The following is a 22,188-nucleotide window of genomic DNA, read 5'->3' on the forward strand; positions in this document are numbered from 1 at the left end:
TGACGATATAGAGGCATATCTCCTTGCATTCGAGAGGACAGCACTGCGGGAGGCCTGGCCCCAAGATCAGTGGGCAGGCATCCTGGCTCCATTTCTGTGTGGGGAAGCTCAGAAGGCCTATTTCTATATGACCATAGAAGCAGCTATGGATTACCCCCAGCTGAAGGCGGAAATCCTGGCGAGGTCAGGGGTGACGCTGGCCATAAGGGCCCAGCGCTTCCACGAGTGGAAGTACCAAGACGACAAAGCGCTGAGGTCCCAGCTATTTGACTTGATCCACCTTGCCCGGAAGTGGCTCCGCCCTGAGGCCCATGGGCCAGAGAGATAGTGGAAATCCTGGTGTTGGACAGGTACATGAGGGGGTTGCCGCCGGGCATATGAGGGTGGGTCCACCAAATGATCCCTCCTTGTATGATGAACTAGTTGCCCTCGTAGAGAGACACTTAGCAGCCCAAGAACTTTCTCGGACCACCGGGGAAGGAAGGCGCCAGAATTGGAGATCAGTCTCTGCACCGAGGCCCCGGTTTGCCCTAGCGCCAGGTTGGATAATGGAGGGGTGGAAGGAGGCAGAAGAGCAGCCAGTGATCCCGGAGAGACTTGAGGACTGGGGGAGAAAGACTCGAGAGATAAAGCCCAGCAGCCCGAAAAATAGGGGGCTGCCCCGAGCGGGGTACTGATGTTATGCTTGTGGTGAAATGGGGCATATCGCTGCCCAATGCCCGAATCTAGGAGAGCCTGTGCAATGTGAACTGGGAGATATAGGGGGACCATGTGATCTAATAAGTCTAGTCGGGGTTGCGATGGTCCCTCATAGATATACTAGACCAGTTAAGATGAATGATATAAAGACCACAGCCTTAAAGTAGACTCGGGAAGTGCAATCACGTTAGTCTCGGGGAAGTTGGTCGGGCAAGACCAACTATCCCGGGCCAAATGCTTGGGAATATCCTGTGTGCATGGGGATGTCAACTATTATCCAACCATCCCCGTAAAAATAGAAGTTCTCAGAAACCCCACTAGGTTGACAGTGGGAGTAGTTCCAAAACTCCCCTACCCTGTCCTTATCGGACGAGACTTCCCGGGGTTTGATAGCCTACTCCCTGGGGAGGAGGTAGAGGAAAATAATGACCCTGGGACCCAGGGTGTGGCTCAGATCATTAACCCTTCCCCAGCCTTCCATGAATTTAGCCAGGATTTGTTCTCCCCGCCGGGGAAGTCCAGGAAGACTAGGAGGAAATGGAGGGCAGATAAAAGGAGGGGACGAGGATCCTGACCCAGTGCCAGAAGTCTATGCTTGTAGGGGAAAGAAGGGGCTCGACTGACAGTGGGACTGGGTTGGCGATCAACAACCCTATCGCTGGACCTGGTTCCCCAGGGGCTTTCCCTGAGAGGGAGATGGAGGTAGACCCCCCTGAGTTTGGACAAATGGGGACCGCACGCGGGAATTTTGGTCAGGATCAGGCCAATGATCCCATATACCACAATATTCTCAAAGAAGTAATCGAGGTAAATGGGGTACCCGTGGAGGGGAGAGTTAAGGGCCCGGGGCCATATTATATGATTAAGAACGACCTGCTATACAGAGTAGTCCGTGTCCAAGAGCAAGTCATACAACAACTTTTGGTCCCACGTAAGCATCAAAGAGCCATAATGGATCTGGCCCACAGCCATCTGTTCAAGGACCATCTAGGGGTAGATAAGACCCTGGATCGAATTCTACAGACGTTTTTTTGGCCTGGCGTTTATGCAGCAGTCCGGCAATATTGCACATCCTGTCCGGAATGCCAGATACATGGGCCCCGACCACACTTAAGGGCCCCTCTGGTACCTCTGCCAATTATCGAGGTCCCATTTGAGCATATAGCTGTGGACATAGTAGGGCCATTGGAAAAGTCAGCCCGGGAGCATCAATATATTCTGGTAGTACTAGATTATGCTACCCGATACCCCGAGGCTGTACCCCTATGGAATACCACGTCCAAGACCATAGCCAAAGAATTAGTCCAGATTTTTTCCAGAGTAGGTATACCTAAGGAGATCCTGACGCACCAAGGGACCCCCTTTGTGTCTAAGCTGATGAAGGACCTGTGTACAATGCTCCACATACGGACCCTTAGAACATCGGTCTACCATCCCCAGACCGATGGCCTGGTCGAATGCTTTAATAGGACATTGAAGAACCTGTTATGGAAAGTGATTAATCATGATGGGAAAGACTGGGACGCCCTGCTGCCTTACTTGCTGTTTGCCGTACGGGAGGTTCCTCAGGCTTCCACTGGATTCTTCCCCTTCGAGCTGTTATATGGTCGCCACCCCAGGGGCATACTGGACCTGGCTAAAGAAGACTGGGAAGAACAGCCGAACCCTGGGAGAACCGTTGTTGAACATGTGCTGCAGATGAAAGACAGAATAGCCCAAGTCACCCCCTTGTGCGCGAACACATGGAGAAGGCCCAAGGGGCACAACAGACAAACTACAATCGCCAAGCAACGACCCGGAAGTTCCAGGTGGGGGACCAGGTGATGGTGCTCATACCCACAGCCGAGAGCAAGCTCCTGGCCAGGTGGCAGGGGCCGTACGAGGTAATAGAAGCAATAGGAGAAGTCAACTATAAGGTCCGACAGCCGGGCCACCGGAAGCTGGAGCAGATCTACCATATAAATCTGCTGAAACCTTGGCAGGATAGAGAAGTTCCAGTGGCTGTGCTGGGGGCTCCATCCCCTAAAAGCAACCAGCCCGACCTGGTGGGGATATCCCCGGAGTTGACTCTGGAACAACAATCAGTGATCAGCCTGATCAAACGCAACCAGGATGTGTTCTCCGAAAAGCCGGGCAGGACTATGGAGGTTCACCATCACATCCTCACGGAGCCTGGAGTGAAGGTGAACGTTAAGCCATACCAGATCCCAGAGGCCAAGAGAGAAGAGATTAGGACAGAGGTCAGGAAAATGCTGGCCTTAGGAGTCATTGAAGAATCTCATAGCCAATGGTCCAGTCCCGTGGTTTTAGTGCCTAAGCCGGACGGCAGTATGAGGTTCTGCAATGACTTCTGCAAACTCAATGAGGTGTCCCAATTTGATGCCTACCCTATACCCAGGATAGATGAGCTGATTGACAGATTGGGAAAGGCACGGTTTATGTCTACCCTTGACCTTACCAAGGGCTATTGGCAGATCCCCCTGGCCAAGGCCGACAAGGAGAAGACAGCCTTTGCAACTCCAGAAGGACTATATCAGTACACTGTTCTCCCCTTTGGGTTGCATGGGGCTCCCGCTACTTTCCAACGGCTAATGGACAAACTGTTGCAACCCCATGGAAAGTACGCGGCAGCCTATCTCGATGACTTCATCATATATAGCCCCGACTGGGAGATGCACGTGGAGAAGGTGGAAGAGGTCCTGGACACCCTGAGGAAGGCAGGGCTGACTGCCAATCCCTCCAAATGTTCAATCGGGTTAGCTGAGGCCAAGTACCTTGGGTATATAGTGGGGAGGGGCGTGGTGAAGCCCCAGCTCAACAAGTTAGAAGCTATACAGAAGTGGCCCCGACCACTCTGGAAGAAACAGGTCAGAGCATTCCTGGGACTAGTGGGGTACTATAGGTGGTTCATTTCCCACTTCGCCCCCAGAGCATGCCCATTAACGGACCTAACAAAAGGTCGGGGCCCTGACATAGTAAAATGGTCTGCTGCAGCCGAAGGCACTTTTGCGGATCTGAGCACGGCCCTCTGCACAGATCCCGTACTAGTAGCCCCAGACTGGGGGAAGGAGTTTATCCTACAAACCAACACCTCTGAAGTAGGGCTGGGAGCGGTGCTTTCCCAAATGGTTGGAGATGATGAACACCCCGTCCTCTTCCTCAGTAGGAAGCTCCTACCTAGGGAACGGAAATACACCTTGGTGGAAAAGGAATGCCTAGCTGTGAAATGGGCCATAGAAAGCCTCCGCTACTATCTACTTGGATGGAGGTTTACCCTTGTCACGGACCATGCCCCTTTGCAGTGGATGCACCAAAACAAGGACAAAAACGCGAGAGTAACAAGATGGTTCCTGTCGCTTCAACCCTTACACTTCACAGTACGACATAGGTCTGGAACCCAACATGGCAATGCGGATGGCCTGCAAGAATGCACTGCTTTCCGACCCAAGTAGCCCAACCCCATAATATTGAGCGGGGGGGGGGGGATATTTGGCAAACCCAGGACAAACAGCTACAAAGGGGGGGTAATAATCAGTCCCAGGGGGTTAAAAAGGCCTCTCCCAAGCCACTGAGGAGAGAGAACCATGGGGAAATAAGGTTCAGCTGGGCAAGGGGTTACCAGGGAACTAATTAGGTTCAGCTGCCTCCAACTGCTTGGGACCTTTTTAAACCCTCCCCAGCGTGGGGGGGGGGGGAGAGAGTGACAGAACCAGGGAAGCTGCCAGTAAGCTAGGAGCAGCAAGGCTCTGAACCCTTCCTGCAAGGAAGGCCGCACTCTGTCCCCAGAAGGGAAGATAAACAAGCACAAGGGCCTGACTGAGGGAAGGAATAGCCAGACCCTGTGCTACCTACAAGGATTTGCTTCACCCAAGCCTATGTCTCCAAGGCTAAAAAGGACTGAGCCTGCTGAGGAGAAGAAGGTACTTTGCCACACTAAGGAAGGAGAGAGAGTTAGACAACATAAGAATCTGTTATGGGACAGCAAAAGAAGAAATAAGCAAACTTCTGAAAGAGCTGTCTCATAAGGTAGCTGAATGCAAAGCTTTGGCATCAGAGTGTAAAAGAACCAAAGAGGAATCTGATGGACAACTAAAGCAATTGGAAAATATTTTAGAAGACATGAAAGCAAAATACGAAGAAAATTCTGCAGACGTAGGCAAGCTAAGGAATCAGATCAAACAAAATTAGTTGTTAGTTATGGAATTTAAGAGAAATAAGGGAAGGCAGGTGGAGGAAAACAAAAGAGTGCAGAAGGAGCTCGGTATGTTACAGATGGAGCGAGAGAAGAGTGGGAGAAATTTCTTGGAGGTTGTCAAGGCTGGATCTTGCTGAGAAATCACATGAAATGGAAAGAATGTTCAGCAGCAAAATGGAAGAAGTCAATGACCAATTGAGAGAATTACTGCAAAAACAAACAGAGATAAAACATGAAAAAGACAAACTGTAGGAAGAAAATGCTAAATAGATTTCTGAGGCCCTTGCTGTGCAAACTCGCATGCAGGGTCACTATGTTCCAGCTTTCACATATTGACTCTTGTTATAATTTTGTCTGGTTACAATGAAAGTGCTGCTCTTATTTAATATTTTCATTAATGACCTTGGCACAAAAAGTAGGATGCGAGCTAATGAAATCTGCTGATGACACAAAGTTGGGAGGCACCGTCAGTACAGAGGAGGATCAGACCATTGAAGAAATGGGTGACATTGAGAACTGAAGTAATAGAAATGGGATGAAATTTAATTGTACAAACTGCAAGATCATGCACTTAGGGACTAACAACAACAATTTTGGGTATAAGCTGCAGGCTGATCAATTGGAAACATCAGTGGAGGAGAAAGACCTGTATGTGTATTAGTCAATCACAGGATGACTATGAACCACCATTGTAATGCAGCCATAAAATAGGCAAATGCCGTCCTAGTAGAGATAGAGATATACTGGTGCCATTGTACAAGGCATAGGTAAACCCTCATCTGGAAACCGTGTACAATTCTGGTCACCCATGTTCAAGAAAGAAGAATTCAAAGTGAAACAGGTACAGAAAAAAGCTAGTGGGATGATGAAGGGATTGGAGGACTGATCTTACTAGAGAAAAGTTTGGCTTGTTTAGCCTAGAAAAATGAAGGCTTGAGAGGGGATCCAATTGCTCTCTATAAATACATCAGGGAAAAACACCAGGATGGCAGAAGAGCTATTTCAGCTAAAGGACAATGTTGGCACAAGAATCAATGGGCAGCAACTGGTAATAAATAAATTTAGTCTGGAAATTAGAGGAAGGTTTCTAACCATCAGAGGACCTGGAACAGCCTCCCAATGGGATGAATGGGGCCTACCAGAGTAACTAGTTTTCAGATGAAGCTTGATAAGTTTATGAATGGGATGATACAAAGGGGTTACCTGTGATATCACGGATTGGACTCAATAACCTGGGAGTTCCCTTTCTGTCCTATGTTCTTAACAGCCTTCTACTATCAGAAATCTCCTCCCCACATAGGTACATATAGGCCATGATCAAGTCATTTCTTAGGATGCTTTTGTTAAGATAAATAGATTGAACTTCTTCCTTTCTTTTAACATCCTGTTGAAATTTTGACAAATGACCACAGTATTACAGCAATAGCCACACTAACAGTCTCATAAACAGTGGTAATAACAAATCACTACTTAATATTCCACATATAATACAGCTAAGGATCTCATTTGCTTTCTTAGTCACTGCATCACACTTCAAACTCCTCTTCATTTCATTTTCACATGACCTGTAAATGTTTCGCTGAGACAGTGATTTCCAAAATGAAGTCACCCATTCTGTATATATGATCTACATTCTTGGTTCCCAGATGTATGACCTTCCATTTAGACAGTTTAAAATGTATATTGTTCAAGTGAGTCCAGTTTACCCTGTAATCTAGACCTGCCATCCTTATTTATCACTCCATCAATTTTGTGTCACTTACAAACTTTAGCAGCAATTATTTTTTTCCTCAATCATTGCTAATGGTATTGAAAAGTATTGGACTGAGAACAGATCCCTTTAAGAAGCCACTTGAAACACCTCCATTGGATGATAATTTCCAATATTTAGGATAATCAATTAACAAGTTTTAATCCATTTAAAATGTTCTGAAATGGTTTTGCTTACTGCTATTTTTTAATCAGACTTCTGGGATTAAGTCAAATCCTTGCATTTAACTATGTTATTTCAACCAAACTTGTAACCTCTTAAAAAATCCAGTTTGTTTGACAAGACCTATTTTTCCATAAAACCATGCTGGATGGCACTAACTTTGTTACCCTCATTTAATTCTTTATTTATTGCATCCCATATCTGACTTTCCATATCTTTGCCTGGGGCTGATGTCAGACTACAGCCTATAGCACTCTGGGCCATCCCATTTACCCTTTTTAAATATTGGAAGAGCATTAGGTTTTCTCCAGTGTTCTGGGACTTCCTCAATATTCCAAGATTTGCAGAATATTAACATAAATAGCTCAGAGATCCTCAGCCAATTCTTTTAAAATTCTTGGGTGCACATTATCCGGTCCTGCAAGATTTGAAAATGTTTAGATTTAGCAGTTCTTGTCTGATATCCTTCCACATTACTGTTGTTATAGAACATATATAATTTCTCCTGTAAGATGAGACTAAATCAGCCAGCTTCTTTCGAAGTACACAAACATAATAGTTATTGAACACTTCTCCTTTTTCTGCATCATAAACAACAATTTTACCATTGTTATCTAGTAATGATCCTATACCATTGCTGGAATTCCTTCTGTTAAAAACAATGTTTAAAAAAATCCTTCTTGTTGTACTTAATTCAACCAGCCATACATATTTGATTGAAAACTTCAATTTATCAGTTGTTTGCATTTCATGACTACTACTTTATATCATTGCTATCGCATTCCACTTTTCCATTTTCACTTCCTTTCTTTACTAGAATATCTGTTTTTAAAAACTGATCCAGCCTTCCTTTTTGTGATTTTGGAATTGTGGATTTTTGGACATCTGTTAAAGTTTCCTTAAACAACTCCCAATTGTCATTCACACTGGTTTGTTACAACATTTTCTCCTAATCAATTTGGCTTATAATTGTTTTTTCTTTCTTTAATTTTCCTCCCTATTTTCCACTGGAAAAATATCAGAAAGTAAAAAAATGGCCAAAGTGAGAGAAAATCCATTTTTGCATGATATTTAACTGTTTTGTAACTGTCAAAAGGTGAAAATCAATCAGAAAGTGGTGTGAAATCCACAATTTCCAGGCAAAATGTGAGGGGAATTTTTATTTTGAGTTTAAAAAAAAATCAGATAATTAAAAGTTTTCATCATATGATTTTTCCCCCCCATCTAAAAAGGTTATTAGAAATTTGTCAATCACCTCTAATTTTAATTCTATTTTATTAAGGGTCTTAGAAAATTAATATTACGTCTGACTTCATTAACTGAAGTAAGAAGGATACGGACACTTTACACAGAGGAGTTTTCTACAAAATATTAGTCATTGTAATTAAGTAGGTAGAAAAAAGCAACAACCCCAAAACAAAAATAAGTTTAAAAAGGTCTGGAAAAAAATTCCCTTCCTCTTCTCAACTGCTCAGCGTTCACTGTCTTGGTTCTTGTGAAATCATCAATACGTTAGTTTTCTAGAAACCACATAATCTTCTAGCAATGACAGGCCTGAAACTTTTAATATAAACTAACAAGCAGAAGAATACAACTCAAACAGTTTCAGACCTACTTTCTACATGATAAAGAAGGTAAAAATGGCACAACTCCATGATTTCCTCTTGCAGATCACCATTAATAGGATGTTCTATCCCTCTGATACAATAATTACAGCTGTGGCAAGGGCAGAGTTCGAGAAGATGGCGAGACAGTTTGCAGGGGGCTGAGGCCAAGAACAAAAGAACTTTCTCTGCCTTTTAGGGCTCTTTCACTCTCCTATGAGCCCTCCTGTTCCCCAAGAGGGCAACCCTTTCCTCCTCATTACACAGCTATGAGGTTGGTCGTGAACTCTGTGGTGCTGCATGGCAGAGAATGCCTAGTCGTCACTAAAGAGAAGGGCTCCCTAGTGGGCAATCACACTCCCGTCTCTGCTGGAGGAGGTGCCACTTCTCTAGTGCTGGTATTTGCTATCTGCACCTCATTCCAGTGTCTTCCATTGCCTCTCATCTGGTAGAGGACAGCCTTTTCCCCGCCAGCAGGCCCAATGCTACTGTGTTACTGCACTGTATGGCAGCTCCAGGCTGAATTAGTTCCACCGTCAGAACCTCTGTAGACTTCTACAACAAAGAGATGGCAGATAATACCTAGCTCTTATGTAGCACTTTTCATCAGTAGATATCAATGCGCTTAACAAAGAGGTCAGTATCAGAAAAGGAAATACTTGCACCTTCCACCTCCATGAAACAGTGTCACTCAATGCAGTAATGTCTTCTTTCCTTTGAGTGCCAGCCTTTCTTTTCCATAGAAGATCTAGTCTTCATTTATCAATCTCCCCCTCAGGGGCAATATTCCTCTCTCAGTTGCTTTGTCTCTCCCCTGTCTCCAGAGCTCCATCTTTCTCTCATGCCATTTCTCCCACTACTTGAATCTTAAAACACCTGTAATAGTGCCGCTGTTTGTGTTCCGGAGCATAATCTTCTAATTTTCTGAGGCAGAATGGGAAATGGGAACCCAGACTGGTGTGAAACAGAAACATATTTATTTTTCCAAGCATTTCAGTGGATGTTTTCATATATTTGTTTTGCCAAGCTCTAATCAGGTATTTGCATCATCTCCTTCCCCACCGTTAAACTCAAGACTCAGCAGCAGAGCATCTCTCATTTACACCATGTGAGACACAACGCTCTGAACCCTTTTCTTCTGCCCACTTGCCCTGCACTGATAAATGTATGGTAATCTCTTATCAAAATATAGCGTTTATCTGGACAGACACCACAGAAGCACAGAGCTTTCTGTATAGCAGTGGAAAACCTTATTCATAGGTCATTATCATTAAGGGTGCCTTTACACCTAGGGCAATGTGCAGTATGCAGATGCTGAACATCCATCCAGCATGGCTATAAATAGCAGTGTAGATAGCAAGACACATCTTAGGCAGGTAGAGCACAGTACAGTACATATCTGAACCCCCAGAAAATATATGTTCACAGTGCCTACACCGCTATTTTTAGCAGTGTAGTGCTTCTCCCCTGCCTGAGTCTTTCACTGCTGTCATGTACTTCTGTATCACATAAGGCCTGGCTACAGAGCTTGCTCATACACACGAGATGTGTTCAGCATTAGATTGTTTAATGTTCTCTCAGGTATGGTTGAGGGTCATTTAAATAAGGCATTTGAAACACAAGGCCACCTAGTTGCAGAATTGTATCATACACTTTAGCATTTCATTTCACCTCCCCCTTTCAGTTCTACATTCCTATAATTTACAGTATCACACTATCTTTGAGAAACAGTACAGATCAGTCTGTTAACCCTCTCTGAAACATACTGGTTTTATAATTATATGATCCCAACATGTAACAACTTGGCCATCTGGCTGTCATTAGTTGCAAAGACTGGCTGTTTGCAGTCCTTGAGGGTTCTTCTGAATCTGCAATCTGTATAGTTTGTTCTGTTGATTTGTTCTTTCTGAGGAACAAACTGTAGATATTGATGGTTTCTGCTGTACTCTCAATGGTTGGTCTGGGTGCTGAATTCTTTTTCTTTATGTCAGCTGGAATTGTACTTTCTTTTTCTCCATCCAATTTGACACAAACACAGTCACCAGGTTCTAGAACTGGCAGTTCTCCAACTGTGTGACATCTCTTGTAAAAATGTCCATAAGCTATTTCAGCCTTTTTATCCAATTTGGCTACTTTCTTCATGTCTGGCCACTTTGGGGAGAGATTTTTTTCCAAAGTTGGAACAGTCATTCTGAGTTGACTTCCCATGAGGAGTTGTGCTGGACAATATCCAGTAGCTGCTATTGGTGTTTATCTGTAACTGAGAACAAAGAATAAATCTTCCTGCTGTACAATTTTCTTGGCTGGTTGTACAGCTCTCTCAGCCTCTCCATTCACTTGACATAATGTAGGATGCTAGGAATATGATCAAAATTGTATTTCATTCAGAATAACTCAAATTCTGCTGAAGTGAACTGTGGTCCATTGTCCTTCACTAGTTGTTCTGAAATACCAAAGTGAGCAAAAGTGCACTTCAGGTTCTAGATATTGCTGCAACATGGTCTGTCTTTCAAGTACATTATTTCTATATACCTGGAAAAATTGTCCACAATAACCATGAAACAATGTCCTCTGAATTCACATAAATCTACAGCTAGTCTTTTCCAGTGTCTTCCTAGTAGGGTCTTTGTACATTGTATGGTTCAGCATTGTCTCTTAAGTTGATTATTACTGTTTCTCCTTTCAAAATCCAATAGCATGAAATCCTCTGTTGAATTCTTCCACCTTTCACACTTTAAGCCTTTCATGGCAGTCACCCTATGGCTGAGAACATTGTTGGTCTTTGATCTCTTGACGACATACAGTCTGAATGCATAGCTTCTGTGTTGGTCAATTGTTTCTGTGGTGAACTGGCCCATGGAATTCAGAATATCTTCAGGGCTAGTCAGAGCTGTGTCAAGTGACTTCAGCTCTAGGAGGGGATGAAGGTGATTGAAAGTCCCTTCTGAGATGAGTGTGACATCAGCTCCTGAAACAATTTTTAAAGTCCATACTCTTGCTACCAATATTCACTTTCACTCTCCAGGCAGACTCTGTGTTTTCATGTGTGACAGATCCCAGAAATAATGGTAATATGAGTAAACTGCCTGACTGCTTTTGTGTGGCAAACAGCTGCAAAATGTTTATATTTCATATATTAATTACATTGTCTAACTCCGGCTAGACATGCATCTTCTCTTAGGATATGACTTTTTCCACACCTTGTGCATATAGGCTGGAATTTGTGTCTCAGCCTGGGCAGTCTCTCTTCTTGCATCAAGGGTTTTATGATAACGACTTTGAACAGTCATGATGAGCCTCTTTACTGCATCTAAATTAGTTTATTCTTTTTCAAGTTTGATTGTTGCTCTTGGTTTTGCTTTCTCCCCAGTTCAGACTGCTTTGCTATTTCAATAGCTGTGGCTAGGATTAAATCTCTCTTCTACTGTAGCTGCTGTGAAAGGTTTTTTAAATTTTTTTATTTCTTAACCCAATAACTAGCCTGTTTCTGATATTTTCATGTTTTCAAATAATAGGAAAGGTCTGGGGTTTTTGCACAGCACACAAGCTACCGCTAAGAAAGAGCTCTGATCAATTCGCTTCCCTGCATCCACAGCTAATTGGTCCATTCCCCTGCAAGCCACAGCTGATATATCCGGGCCACACACACTCCAGGTCCCAGCCCTTCAGAGGGGTCCTTCAGGGAGGCGTTGATTGATAGCTATCACTGTGTCCTGGGCTTGTGCCAGCCACCCTGCTACCATGACAGGGAGCAACACTGCACCCCACCTCCAGTGAGTACCCCTGCTACAGGTACCCCCTCCAGCACCTCCAAATATACACCCTCAGCTCCCTCTCCCTCCAGTTCCATTCCATCTGGCAGTATTCTTTTTTTGGGAACCTGAAATATGGTAACCCTATTTAAAAAACATTCAACATTTCCCCTGGCTCTTGAATTCTGTGGTGGAAACATACTCTTTCATAAACCACGTGTCTCTGAGGTATAAAGTATCCATCTGTCACAGATCCACAGGACTACGGCCCCAGCTTTGGAACAGTTTCTGGGAGGAACCCCTTCAGTGTGCCAGAGCTTCTTGGAGTCCCACTCTTCCTTCAGGACAAGTCATGTGGCTTCACCCGCCTCCTTAGACTGGAGCTCTGGACTGTCACCACTCCTCTTTCACACTCTGAGCTCCATTCAGTGAGTCCCACTGAGACAGACACTTGAGGGAGTTTTGTGTAATCTAAGGGAGCAACGCACCTCCATAAGCATCTGCAGTGGCACTCAGCCAATGCTGTCAAACAGTAGGGTTTAGTAGTTGACGGGAATGAAGTATAGGAAGTCCTTGATTAGTATGGAGAAATGAAGGTTAAAGCATAGTCCATTCTGCAAAGCCAGAGCCCAGCTAAGCTGTAGTGAACCACCATTGTTCAAGCTCCGTCTCTCCCTCCATCTGACCTCCTTGATCAGAATCCCAGGTATGACCCTGACTACTTCCAGCAGCCAACACTTTTACCCCAGTTTCACACGTCTCTAGTCCTTTGTTCCTGCTGAGAGCTGGGAAATCTATGGTCATTGATTGCTAGGTTTCAATGTCCCAGTGATTGGATTTGCTATTGTCTTTTCAGAGGCTCCACTGATAGTGAGCCCAAGCCCCAGACAGCTGTGTACCATTCACACCTGTATCTTAGCCTGCCCTGAGAGCAAACTGTCCCTTTCCAATCACTAAGCAACAATGTAGCATATAGGGGAAACTGAGGCACAAACAGTTCTCATAAAAATATTACAAAAAATCCCCACTTTGGCTCTGCATCAAACATACCCAAAACCTTTCATATTCATCTTTATGACTACTTTCAGTAAAGTCAAAGCATTTAAAGATTTGCTGCCTGCTTCCCAATAGCATAAATTAAAGATAATGCCTGTATATCTCCAGTTTCTTTGTGGAGTTTGGTAGGAATGCAAAATCTTGCTTCCAGTCTGTCCATTGTGAAGGTTTGTCAAAGCTGAAGTTCTTTGGGGCGTTGAAAAGTGGTATGGTGATGAGATACTGCAATGTTTGTTTCTGGTTTCTTCTATATGCAACCTTTATTGCAGTTTCCCTTCTGTTTCTGTTCTTACTTTACTCCTGACACCATGTCATGTACTTCTATATCAGAAATGGAGTGGCTACAGAGTTTGTTTATATACACCAGAGGTGTTCATCATAAGATCCTTTAATGCTCTGCCCGGAATGGCTAAGGTTTAAATAACACCATGAAGCCTATTGGCAGAGCAGTATACTACAATTTAGCATTCCATTTCCTGCAAGTCCCTGCTGCTGGAGCCTTTCCCTGCAGTGTGTAGCAACACGTGCAGTGCCTGTTCTCTGCTTGTCATTGTATGTGTAGCTATAGCCTAACATTATTTCGCCTTCTCTACCTGATATTTCAGCACTGAGTCAGAGCCTAAATCATGTTGTAATAACTTAATCCCTCATATTCCAGTGCCTGAGTGCATTACAAAATAAACAAGAGATGTTCACTATGGGCCTGATTCGAATCCATTCAAGTCAATGGAGAGACTCTCACTGACATCAACTGGAATTCAATTTGGCCAATTAGTAACAAGATGATCTATAACACCTCAATTTAAGCAATACTCCATGTCTTGCACTTGCAGGAACACTGCAGTAACACTTTGCAGTCCAATGTAAATCCTATTTTGAGATTTTAGCAGGGACTTAAGTGATGCATAGGACTTCTGCCAGGGGGGAATTAACCCTATAAATGCAGACGTTCATGTTTAGGAACAAATTCATTTCTGGGTAATATACTGTGCAACCTGACTGAGGCAGCTGAAGTGGGACCCAATTCTATTGCTACTACTTAGCTACAGAGTGTCTCTTATTTTCACTAACTGCAGACAATTCTAAAGTTAGTGACAACTGAATTAGTTGAGGCTTTGGACTTAATTGTGGAACTCCTTCTTTCCTGGGGTACACCTAAGACTGAAATTATTGCATACAAATATTTTCAGACTATCAGTTGTGCACATTTTGGTAGCTGTGCATGCTCACAAGTCAATAAAATATATTACAGAAATATTAAGGTGGATCATAGAGTTCAGGGACCACTGTATCATCTAGTCTGATTTCCTGTATATCACAGGCCACCAGCACCATCCAGCACCCAAACACTAAACCTGACAACTGAAATGAGACCAAAGTATTACAGTCCCTAGGAGACTGGACAAAGCCAGGAGTTACAGAGTTGAGATTCCTAATGCCATCTGGCATAGTGTCTTTGCTGTTCTGTATCATAAGTTATTTTAGGACCATTTCAGACAATATAAGAACACAAGAACAGTCATACTGGGTCAGACCAAAGGTCCATCTAGCCCAGTATCCTGTCTTCTGACAGTGGCCAATGCCAGGTGCCCCAGAGGGAATGAATAGAAGAGGTAATCATCAAGTGATCCATCCCCTGTTGCCCATTCCCAGCTTCTGGCAAACAGAGGCTAGGGACACCATCCCTGCCCGTCCTGAGGTCCCCAAAACTATTTGTCTGGGTGGTAATATGGGTTGAAGTGTCTAAGGGGACTGTCTGTGGCTCCAAGTTAAGCTAGTATAGTGATCCAAGATCATACATTTGTTGGTAGTTTGGTTAAATCTTATTATAGATACCACTGGTTTGGGATTGTCTGACTAGTTTTTTGACAGTCTGATCTGAGATGAGTCTGACAACTTGATCCTGTGCAACTCCAGCAATGCCTCCTCTACTCCCACAGCCTCTTCAATCCAGTTCACTTTTTGTCTCTAGCCCCATATTACCAATTTGCTGTCTCAGGCAACATTATGCAAATTCTCCTTTGCTTCCCCCATTTCAAACCATAAACTGATCTTCTGCCCTACCCAGCCATTTGACTATCTTCCTTCCCCCAGACAAGACAATTCATCCTCTGCCTTTCCACATCTCCTCTCACTTTCCATAGAAATGGTCATGCACGAGAGCAGCAACACTTGGGATTATGATTCTCCCCTCCAGGCCCTTTCCCCAACTTCCATGTTGTTCTGATGCCTTCCCCATGTGATAATCTGCCACACCCTCACCAAGGTCAACAAGGAATCCTACTATGAGGCATGAGGTAATTAGAACAAGTGGCAACCACCGTGAAGGTGCAGCTTTCCTCGCACAAATTCATCTGCAAATCCTTTGAGCCACCTCTTTCCTGCCTGGAAACTCTCTGAAAGAGGGAAATATATATACCCTCTTGGCATATTAGACAGATCCTTACAATTCTTTTGCCTACAGCTAACCCCAGGGATACATGCCCAGAATATTTCAGACACTGGGTTGTGTGTGGTGTATACAGTGTTCAAGCCACATGTTCAGATGCAAAGTATTTGTGTCTGCACATGAATGGTTTTCCATATATATGGTTAGACATGGACTATCTGGTTTTTGGAGGTCTATATATATATATATATATATATATATGGAGATATACTTATCTCCTAGAACTGGAAGGGACCCAGAAAGGTCATTGAGTCCAGCCCCCTGCCTTCACTAGCAGGACCAAGTACTGATTTTGCCCCCAGATCCCTAAGTGGCCCCCTCAAGGATTGAACTCACAACACTGGGTTTAGCAGGCCAATGCTCAAACCACTGAGCTATTCCTCCCCAGTGGCTGAAATGTTCTGGGCAGGCTTTCCCAAGGTTACTTGTAGGCAAAGGAATTTTAAGGACCTGTTTAATGTCCCAAGGGGATCCTGCACCAAATTGTCTTCTTGAAAACTGCCCTAGCATATCATATACCTTTTGACCAATAAAAAACTGTTATCCCATAGTTGCTAATAAAATATAATACAGAAATTTATAGTGTGTTAATTTCCCATTAAAATTATATGTCAACTCATAATTTACCATAATATTCTGATATCAATCCAGTCCTTAAACTTTACAGAAAGAGCAATTAAGCCTGTGAGTTAACCTTTCTTCTGTAATTAATTTTCACATCCAAAGATGTGGGCTCCAAATACCTCTTTTCTAGCTAGAACAGTCTGGGTATATAGGGATCAATCAGGGACCCAATAATATTGAAAATAAAATTTAGTGAAAATATTTGGAAATCAATGTATACTTACTTAGTGGCATCTTGTTTATTTCCTGAAAGAGAAAATTCAATACCAATTGTTAAATTCATGTGTGAAAATGTATCTAAGCGATAAGAAGATTTGTTAATGTATTACAGGAAGAGTGGCCATACTACATACATCTTAATATGCTTCTTTTTTTTTTAATTTGGAGGTTAGAGGCCTGCATAAATCTCAAACATGCTTGACTTAATTCAGCCCCCTCGCTGTATGCATTGTGATACCATCTTTAGTTACATGATCTCATACTATTTATTTTCTACAGAACCCTTGCCTCATTCAGTGCACAGGATGGACCATGCTCTGACTATGAAGTAGGCTCGTGTAGTGAAGAAAGCTGTTGTCTACAGGTCCCCACCTCATTTGTCGCAGAAGTTGGAGGATGTGTAGTGAATGAGGCGGGATTTCAGGAAAATAAAGGAGGGGCTCATGGTTAGGGCAGCTGATTGCTGTGCAGGGGAACTGAATTCTACCCCTGTCTCTGCCACAGAGTTCCTGTTTTATGCTGGGCAAACTTTTCACAGTGAACTAACCAACTGGTCTGGTTTTCTGCTCAGTAGGCTGCATCTATTTTCAGGGCTGCTAACAAGGCTTCCTTCAGGCATTTGGCTCCCCTCAGCTTCACCTGAACCTGTAGATTGGAATCATTCAACCCATCTTGGTGGTTGGAAAACCTTGAGTTTAGACGCCTCTGATATTAGAAAGTTTATTGAAAGTTAGAAGACTGATGATCCAGTAAGGGTCATAATGACCTGTGTGTTTTGCAGAAATTAGTTATTAAAGATTAGCTAATAGAGTGTATTTTGGAGCAGTCCTCTGAAGCCATCTTGAGAGACATTTTTCCTGACACCCTTTCTCCCCGTTGGGTAGCAACTGGACACTGCAAACTTGCTGTTAATTATTCAATACTGTTCCAGATTTTAGGTAAATATCTGGGATGTTCTAAACCTATTGATTATGTCTGTGTGTGCTTAAATCTAAGAAACTGCAGTTTTAGATAGAGCATATATAAAGGCTGGTTCTTTGCGGACTGATTAGTGTAGACCCAGATCACACACTTCCCTACAGAGCCCCCTAGGAATAACTCCTGACAATTTAAAGCGATAGCCTATCATTTTAATACAGTTTTCAATACACCATAATTATGCAGTATTTTCTCCTAAGTTAATTCTCAGAAATGACTGGATCATTTTTACTTAAACTTTCTAAAAATAGTTTAACCAGAAGCAGAGACCAAGTAGGAAAATTTCAGCCCAAACAGTGAAAGTTTGGCAAAGATACAAGCCACTGAAAAGAAAAAGAAAAAGAAAAAAATACAGGGCTTTGTACAGGAAAGTTAGGCAATGTTAATTAAAGTGCCATTGCCAGCTCTTCCTGTACTTAGAACTAAGAAGGTTCATTGTAAAATTTGTTCCATTAAACAAATTCTCACGTGATAAGGAGATGTGAAGCTTTAAATCAACACTGACTGTAGGTTAGGGTATAAACTTTTCCCTAACAGCTTATACAGTTGAGAAGCAAGGTGGGTGACTGATATCTGACCTGTCAGTCCTAATCCTCAAAGGAAACATGCCCAACATTTTCAAAAAACGTGTCAGGGAGCTCAAATTCAAAACATTGCTAGATGCTAAAAATCATGAACAGAATAGAGACACTGGATTTATGGCTTATTGCAACAATCTATAACCCACTAACAACGCTCCCCCCCACCCCGCCACCTCCAGCTGCTTTCCCCACCCATCCTTTCCTTTCCCCCTTGTATTTAGCAGTGACTTTCCTAGAACTGAAGGAGAGCTCTCTGTAAGCTCGAACGCTTCACTCTCTCACCAACAGAAGTTGATCCAATAAAAGACATTACCTCACTCACAATCTCTTGCCAATATCCTGGGTCTGTCATGGCTACATAGCTAATACAGTTGTCACACAACACTACAGGACCATTAAATTGGGATTTTCAAAGGGGACTAACTGAAAATCTGTGGAACTAGGGTGCCCAGCTCTCTTAGCCTCATTTGAAAAACAGGATGATTCTGTAGTTAAACATTAAACCCTGCCACGCAGCATTTCTGGATGATAAGAGTGCAGTGTAGGTGGAATTATATAGCTCGGTTCACTCCGTTTCACTCTGCAGCTTCTGGGACTCCCAAGGGCTGCACTTCCAGCTGACCCAGAAGCCCTGGGTCTCCAGCCCCAGATCAGCCCACATGGCTGGCTGTCCCAGAGTTGCAGATCCAGGGAGCATGTCCCAGAACCTCCAGACTCCCAGAACTACAGCAATGAGCCTGAAAAACTTGAGAGCCCCCTGTATTTCCAGGCTCCTGCTGCAGAGTTGGGAGCCTAGACTCGGAGAGCCCTAGAGTTTCTGCTATTTACAGAGCAGCTCAATCTTTAAATATTAACTTTTCCTCTTAAATGTAAGGGCAACATGTCAGAACACAGAACAGCACCAAATAGGAGGGCAAGAGCTATCACAGTGATGCCATCAGCTGAACAGAGAGAGAGCCTTCTCACAGTAAAGCCAATTGCCCTACAAATAACCATAATTCCACCAACATACTGTAGGTACCAGCAGGGAATAATGGGATAAAAACCAACTGAAGAACATAGGAATATAAAATATTTTTTTACAATAATATTTTTCATGAAAATATTGATTTAGTTGAAACAACTCTTTTGTTTAAATTTAGCTTTGATCAAAAAGACCCAACTTGTTCTGTTACTGGGCAGGAATACGGTGATGCAAACTATGAGACAAGACACTAATGTATTAATAATAGTGTATTATAATCCCAACTACCAAATACAGAAAGACATCCCCTAATCAGTGACCATCTATAATTCCACAAGTGCAGGCACAGACAATGGAGCTTCAGATGCACCCAGTGTGCCTCTGGACAGGATAGACAGAAACTAGATAAACAGAAGAGGAAAACTGAGAGGAAAACGCTACTGAAAATACATCATAACAGCTCCTGCTAGTCTCAAATAGAGCAGAAACAGATTAATAATATGAAGAGTATTGCTAATATTGAGACTCACATTTGTCTGGAATTTCAGTCTGCCTCTTGGCCTTATAGAATCTCCTTGAGTGTAACAGACCCAAGCAAATCTCTCTATTCTGTCTGATTCTTTCTCTTAGAAAATGGTTTTCAGTTTTATTGCAGTATTTGGTTGATGAATAACTATGGCCTGGATGATGAATTGTGATGCAAAGGTGCCCAAAGGCTTAAGGTTTGTAAGTCTCCCCTTCCACATATGCTCCTGCAAACTGTTCTGAACTTTGGATCCGGATGTGGAGGCTTAAAATGCTGCTGTGCACCTGCTATTCCTGTCTGAGCAGGTGAGCAGGAAGTGGGCAGCCCTTTGACACTGACAAGCACACCTGAGCCAATAACAAGATTAGGGTAGTACTTTGCTATTGGTAAAAGACCAATCACCAGTTATTAGTGCTCTGTTCATGGCATACACACAGAGAGGTTAGATAAACATTAAATATTCTTGTCATAAAGTTGCAACCTAACACTGCTTATTCCTTAGAAGCCAGAACCCTAGCAGACAAGAACCCCAAAACAGAGGGGGAAAGAGCAGGCTGATCCCTAAAACAGAGAGGCAGAATTCACCCTACCTTGCCCTAGGCTGGCTCTCCGTCAGCTGACTGCTGAAAGACCCAGATTGCACATCTTTCTGCAGCACCACCTGGATGCAAGCAGGACCAGGAAACCCCTTTCAAACTGAAAGTGGTAGCTTGTAATTTAAACATTTTCTACACCTGACAATTAGTCCCTGGAGAAAGTGCGGCAGGGATGCTATTGTTCCTGTGACACATGATTTCTTCCATGCCATGCCTGTAAATTGTAAAGAAAGATTTAAAAATGCAACTACGCTTAACCTCCCCCGCACAAGTGATGGGTTTAAAAAAAAAAGAAATAAAAAAGACAAAAGCCACAGCCATAGTGAACAGGACATGGGGATAAGAAAGCTGTCTTGAGTTTTAAGGGTATATTGATAACTGACTGAAATCTTTTTCAGTGGAACAGTTTTGTAGGCAGCCATTCTTTGTTAGTTGTTATGCTTTAGTTTGTCATTCAGAAACACTTTCCCACACTATGAGGTAATATCTCCCCCATCCAATGGACTATCAGAAATAATACATAAATAAGATTAACAAAAACATTGTGGGGTAACATACTTGGAGATACATTGTAGCAGAGCCTGTAAAGCAACAATTACAAATGTGTTTATTATTACCTTTTTTAGGTTCCCTACAGAATTATTTTTTTGTTTTATACAACACTTTTATGCAAACTGTAACCCTAGACGCTTTACAGCATTAAATAATATGAACCAGTAGATGAGAGACCTGAGACCTTGCTGAAAACAGAGGTGTCATGATCACTAAAGTCCCAATGAAGTGACCCTGGGGGAAAATGAAAAGACAAAGTTTAAGTGGAAGATGGTATGATTTAAGAGGGGTTCTAGGGCTACTTTGCAAAGGCCCAGATGCCCCAAACATGCAAAAGCACCCGGGGGCCCTTGTTAGAGGAACAAGCCATTCAGACGTCTCTTGTTGTTGTTAACAAACTGTAACCTAACAACAAATATACTACACGTGCAACCTACTTCCCTTTCGACAACCAACCTCCCCCAACTCCTCAGGCTCCATAAAAACACACTTCACAATGTCCTTTTCAATTGACATTTTATTTAAAGCACTTGTTGTTTTCTTAATTTTATTTTTACAGCACACCCTTTTTTGTTCCCAAACTGTGCCCTAAGTTTTAGTGTTTTTTCTCTGCAGGATTTTGTAATTTGCTGAGCAAAGAAGACGTTCAACCTTCCACATTAAACATTTTCCATTGGTTTGATTATTTCAGCTAATGCTTTATTTGGGTCCTCTGTGTCTGTCACTTCATCCACCAGCTCTGCATCTTGATCTAAATGTTCATGGTTAAACAGAGGCATTGCAGTGCATATCCCAAAGTGATGAAATTTAACATACTCTCCATACACAAACTACCACTAATTTCTTTAATTTTACAGTTCACATAATCTGTGGTGAAAGAGCAGGTTAAGGACTATTTAGAAAAGCTGGACATGCACATGTCCATGGGGCCGGATCTAATGCTTCCAAGGGTGCTGAAGGAGTTGGCTGATGTGATTGCAGAGCCACTAGACATTATCTTTGAAAACTCATGGTTATCAGGGGAGGTCCTGGACAATTGGAAAAAGGCAAATATAGTGCCCATCTTTAAAAAAAGAAAAGAAGGGGAATCTAGGGAACTACAGAGCAGTCAGCCTCACCTCAGTCCTTGGAAAAATCATGGAGCAGTCCTCAAGGAATCCATTTTAAGCACTTGGAGGAGAGGACAGTGATCAGGAACAGTCAACATGGATTCACCAATGGCAAGTCATGCCTGACCAAGGTGATTACCTTCTATGATGAGATAACTGGCTCTGTGGATATGGGGAAAGCAGTGGACGTGATATATCTTGACTTTAGCAAAGCTTTTGATACAGTCTCCCACAGTATTCTTATCAGCAAGTTTAAAAAGTATGGATTAGATGAATGGACTATAAGGTGGATAGAAAGCTGGCTAGATCATCGGGCTCAATGGATAGTGATCAATGGCTCAATGGCTAGTT

At 43.0% G+C, this 22,188-nt stretch overlaps 1 protein-coding gene across 5 annotated transcripts in view; it reads right to left on the reverse strand.

Moving 5' to 3' along the window:
• LOC112060584 (erythroid membrane-associated protein-like) overlaps nt 1-19,883 on the reverse strand; it is a 100,959-nt gene extending 81,076 nt beyond the window's left edge. For 2 of the 5 annotated variants that reach the window (XM_065571448.1, XM_065571446.1), the window contains exons 1-2: nt 18,404-18,550; nt 16,537-16,558 (exon numbers count right to left, since the gene is read on the reverse strand). In XM_065571448.1, the coding sequence (XP_065427520.1) occupies nt 16,537-16,558; nt 18,404-18,442 (61 nt within the window). In that variant the 5' untranslated portion in view covers nt 18,443-18,550. Of the gene's footprint in view, nt 1-2,238; nt 2,392-16,536; nt 16,559-18,403; nt 18,551-19,584 lie in introns of those variants that run through there. The other 3 variants (XM_065571450.1, XM_065571449.1, XM_065571447.1) reach the window with 3 other exon arrangements.
• Nucleotides 19,884-22,188: the final 2,305 nt, after the last annotated feature.

This window comes from Chrysemys picta, chromosome 17 (genome assembly GCF_011386835.1).
Source record: "Chrysemys picta bellii isolate R12L10 chromosome 17, ASM1138683v2, whole genome shotgun sequence".
Lineage (NCBI taxonomy): Eukaryota > Metazoa > Chordata > Testudines > Emydidae > Chrysemys > Chrysemys picta.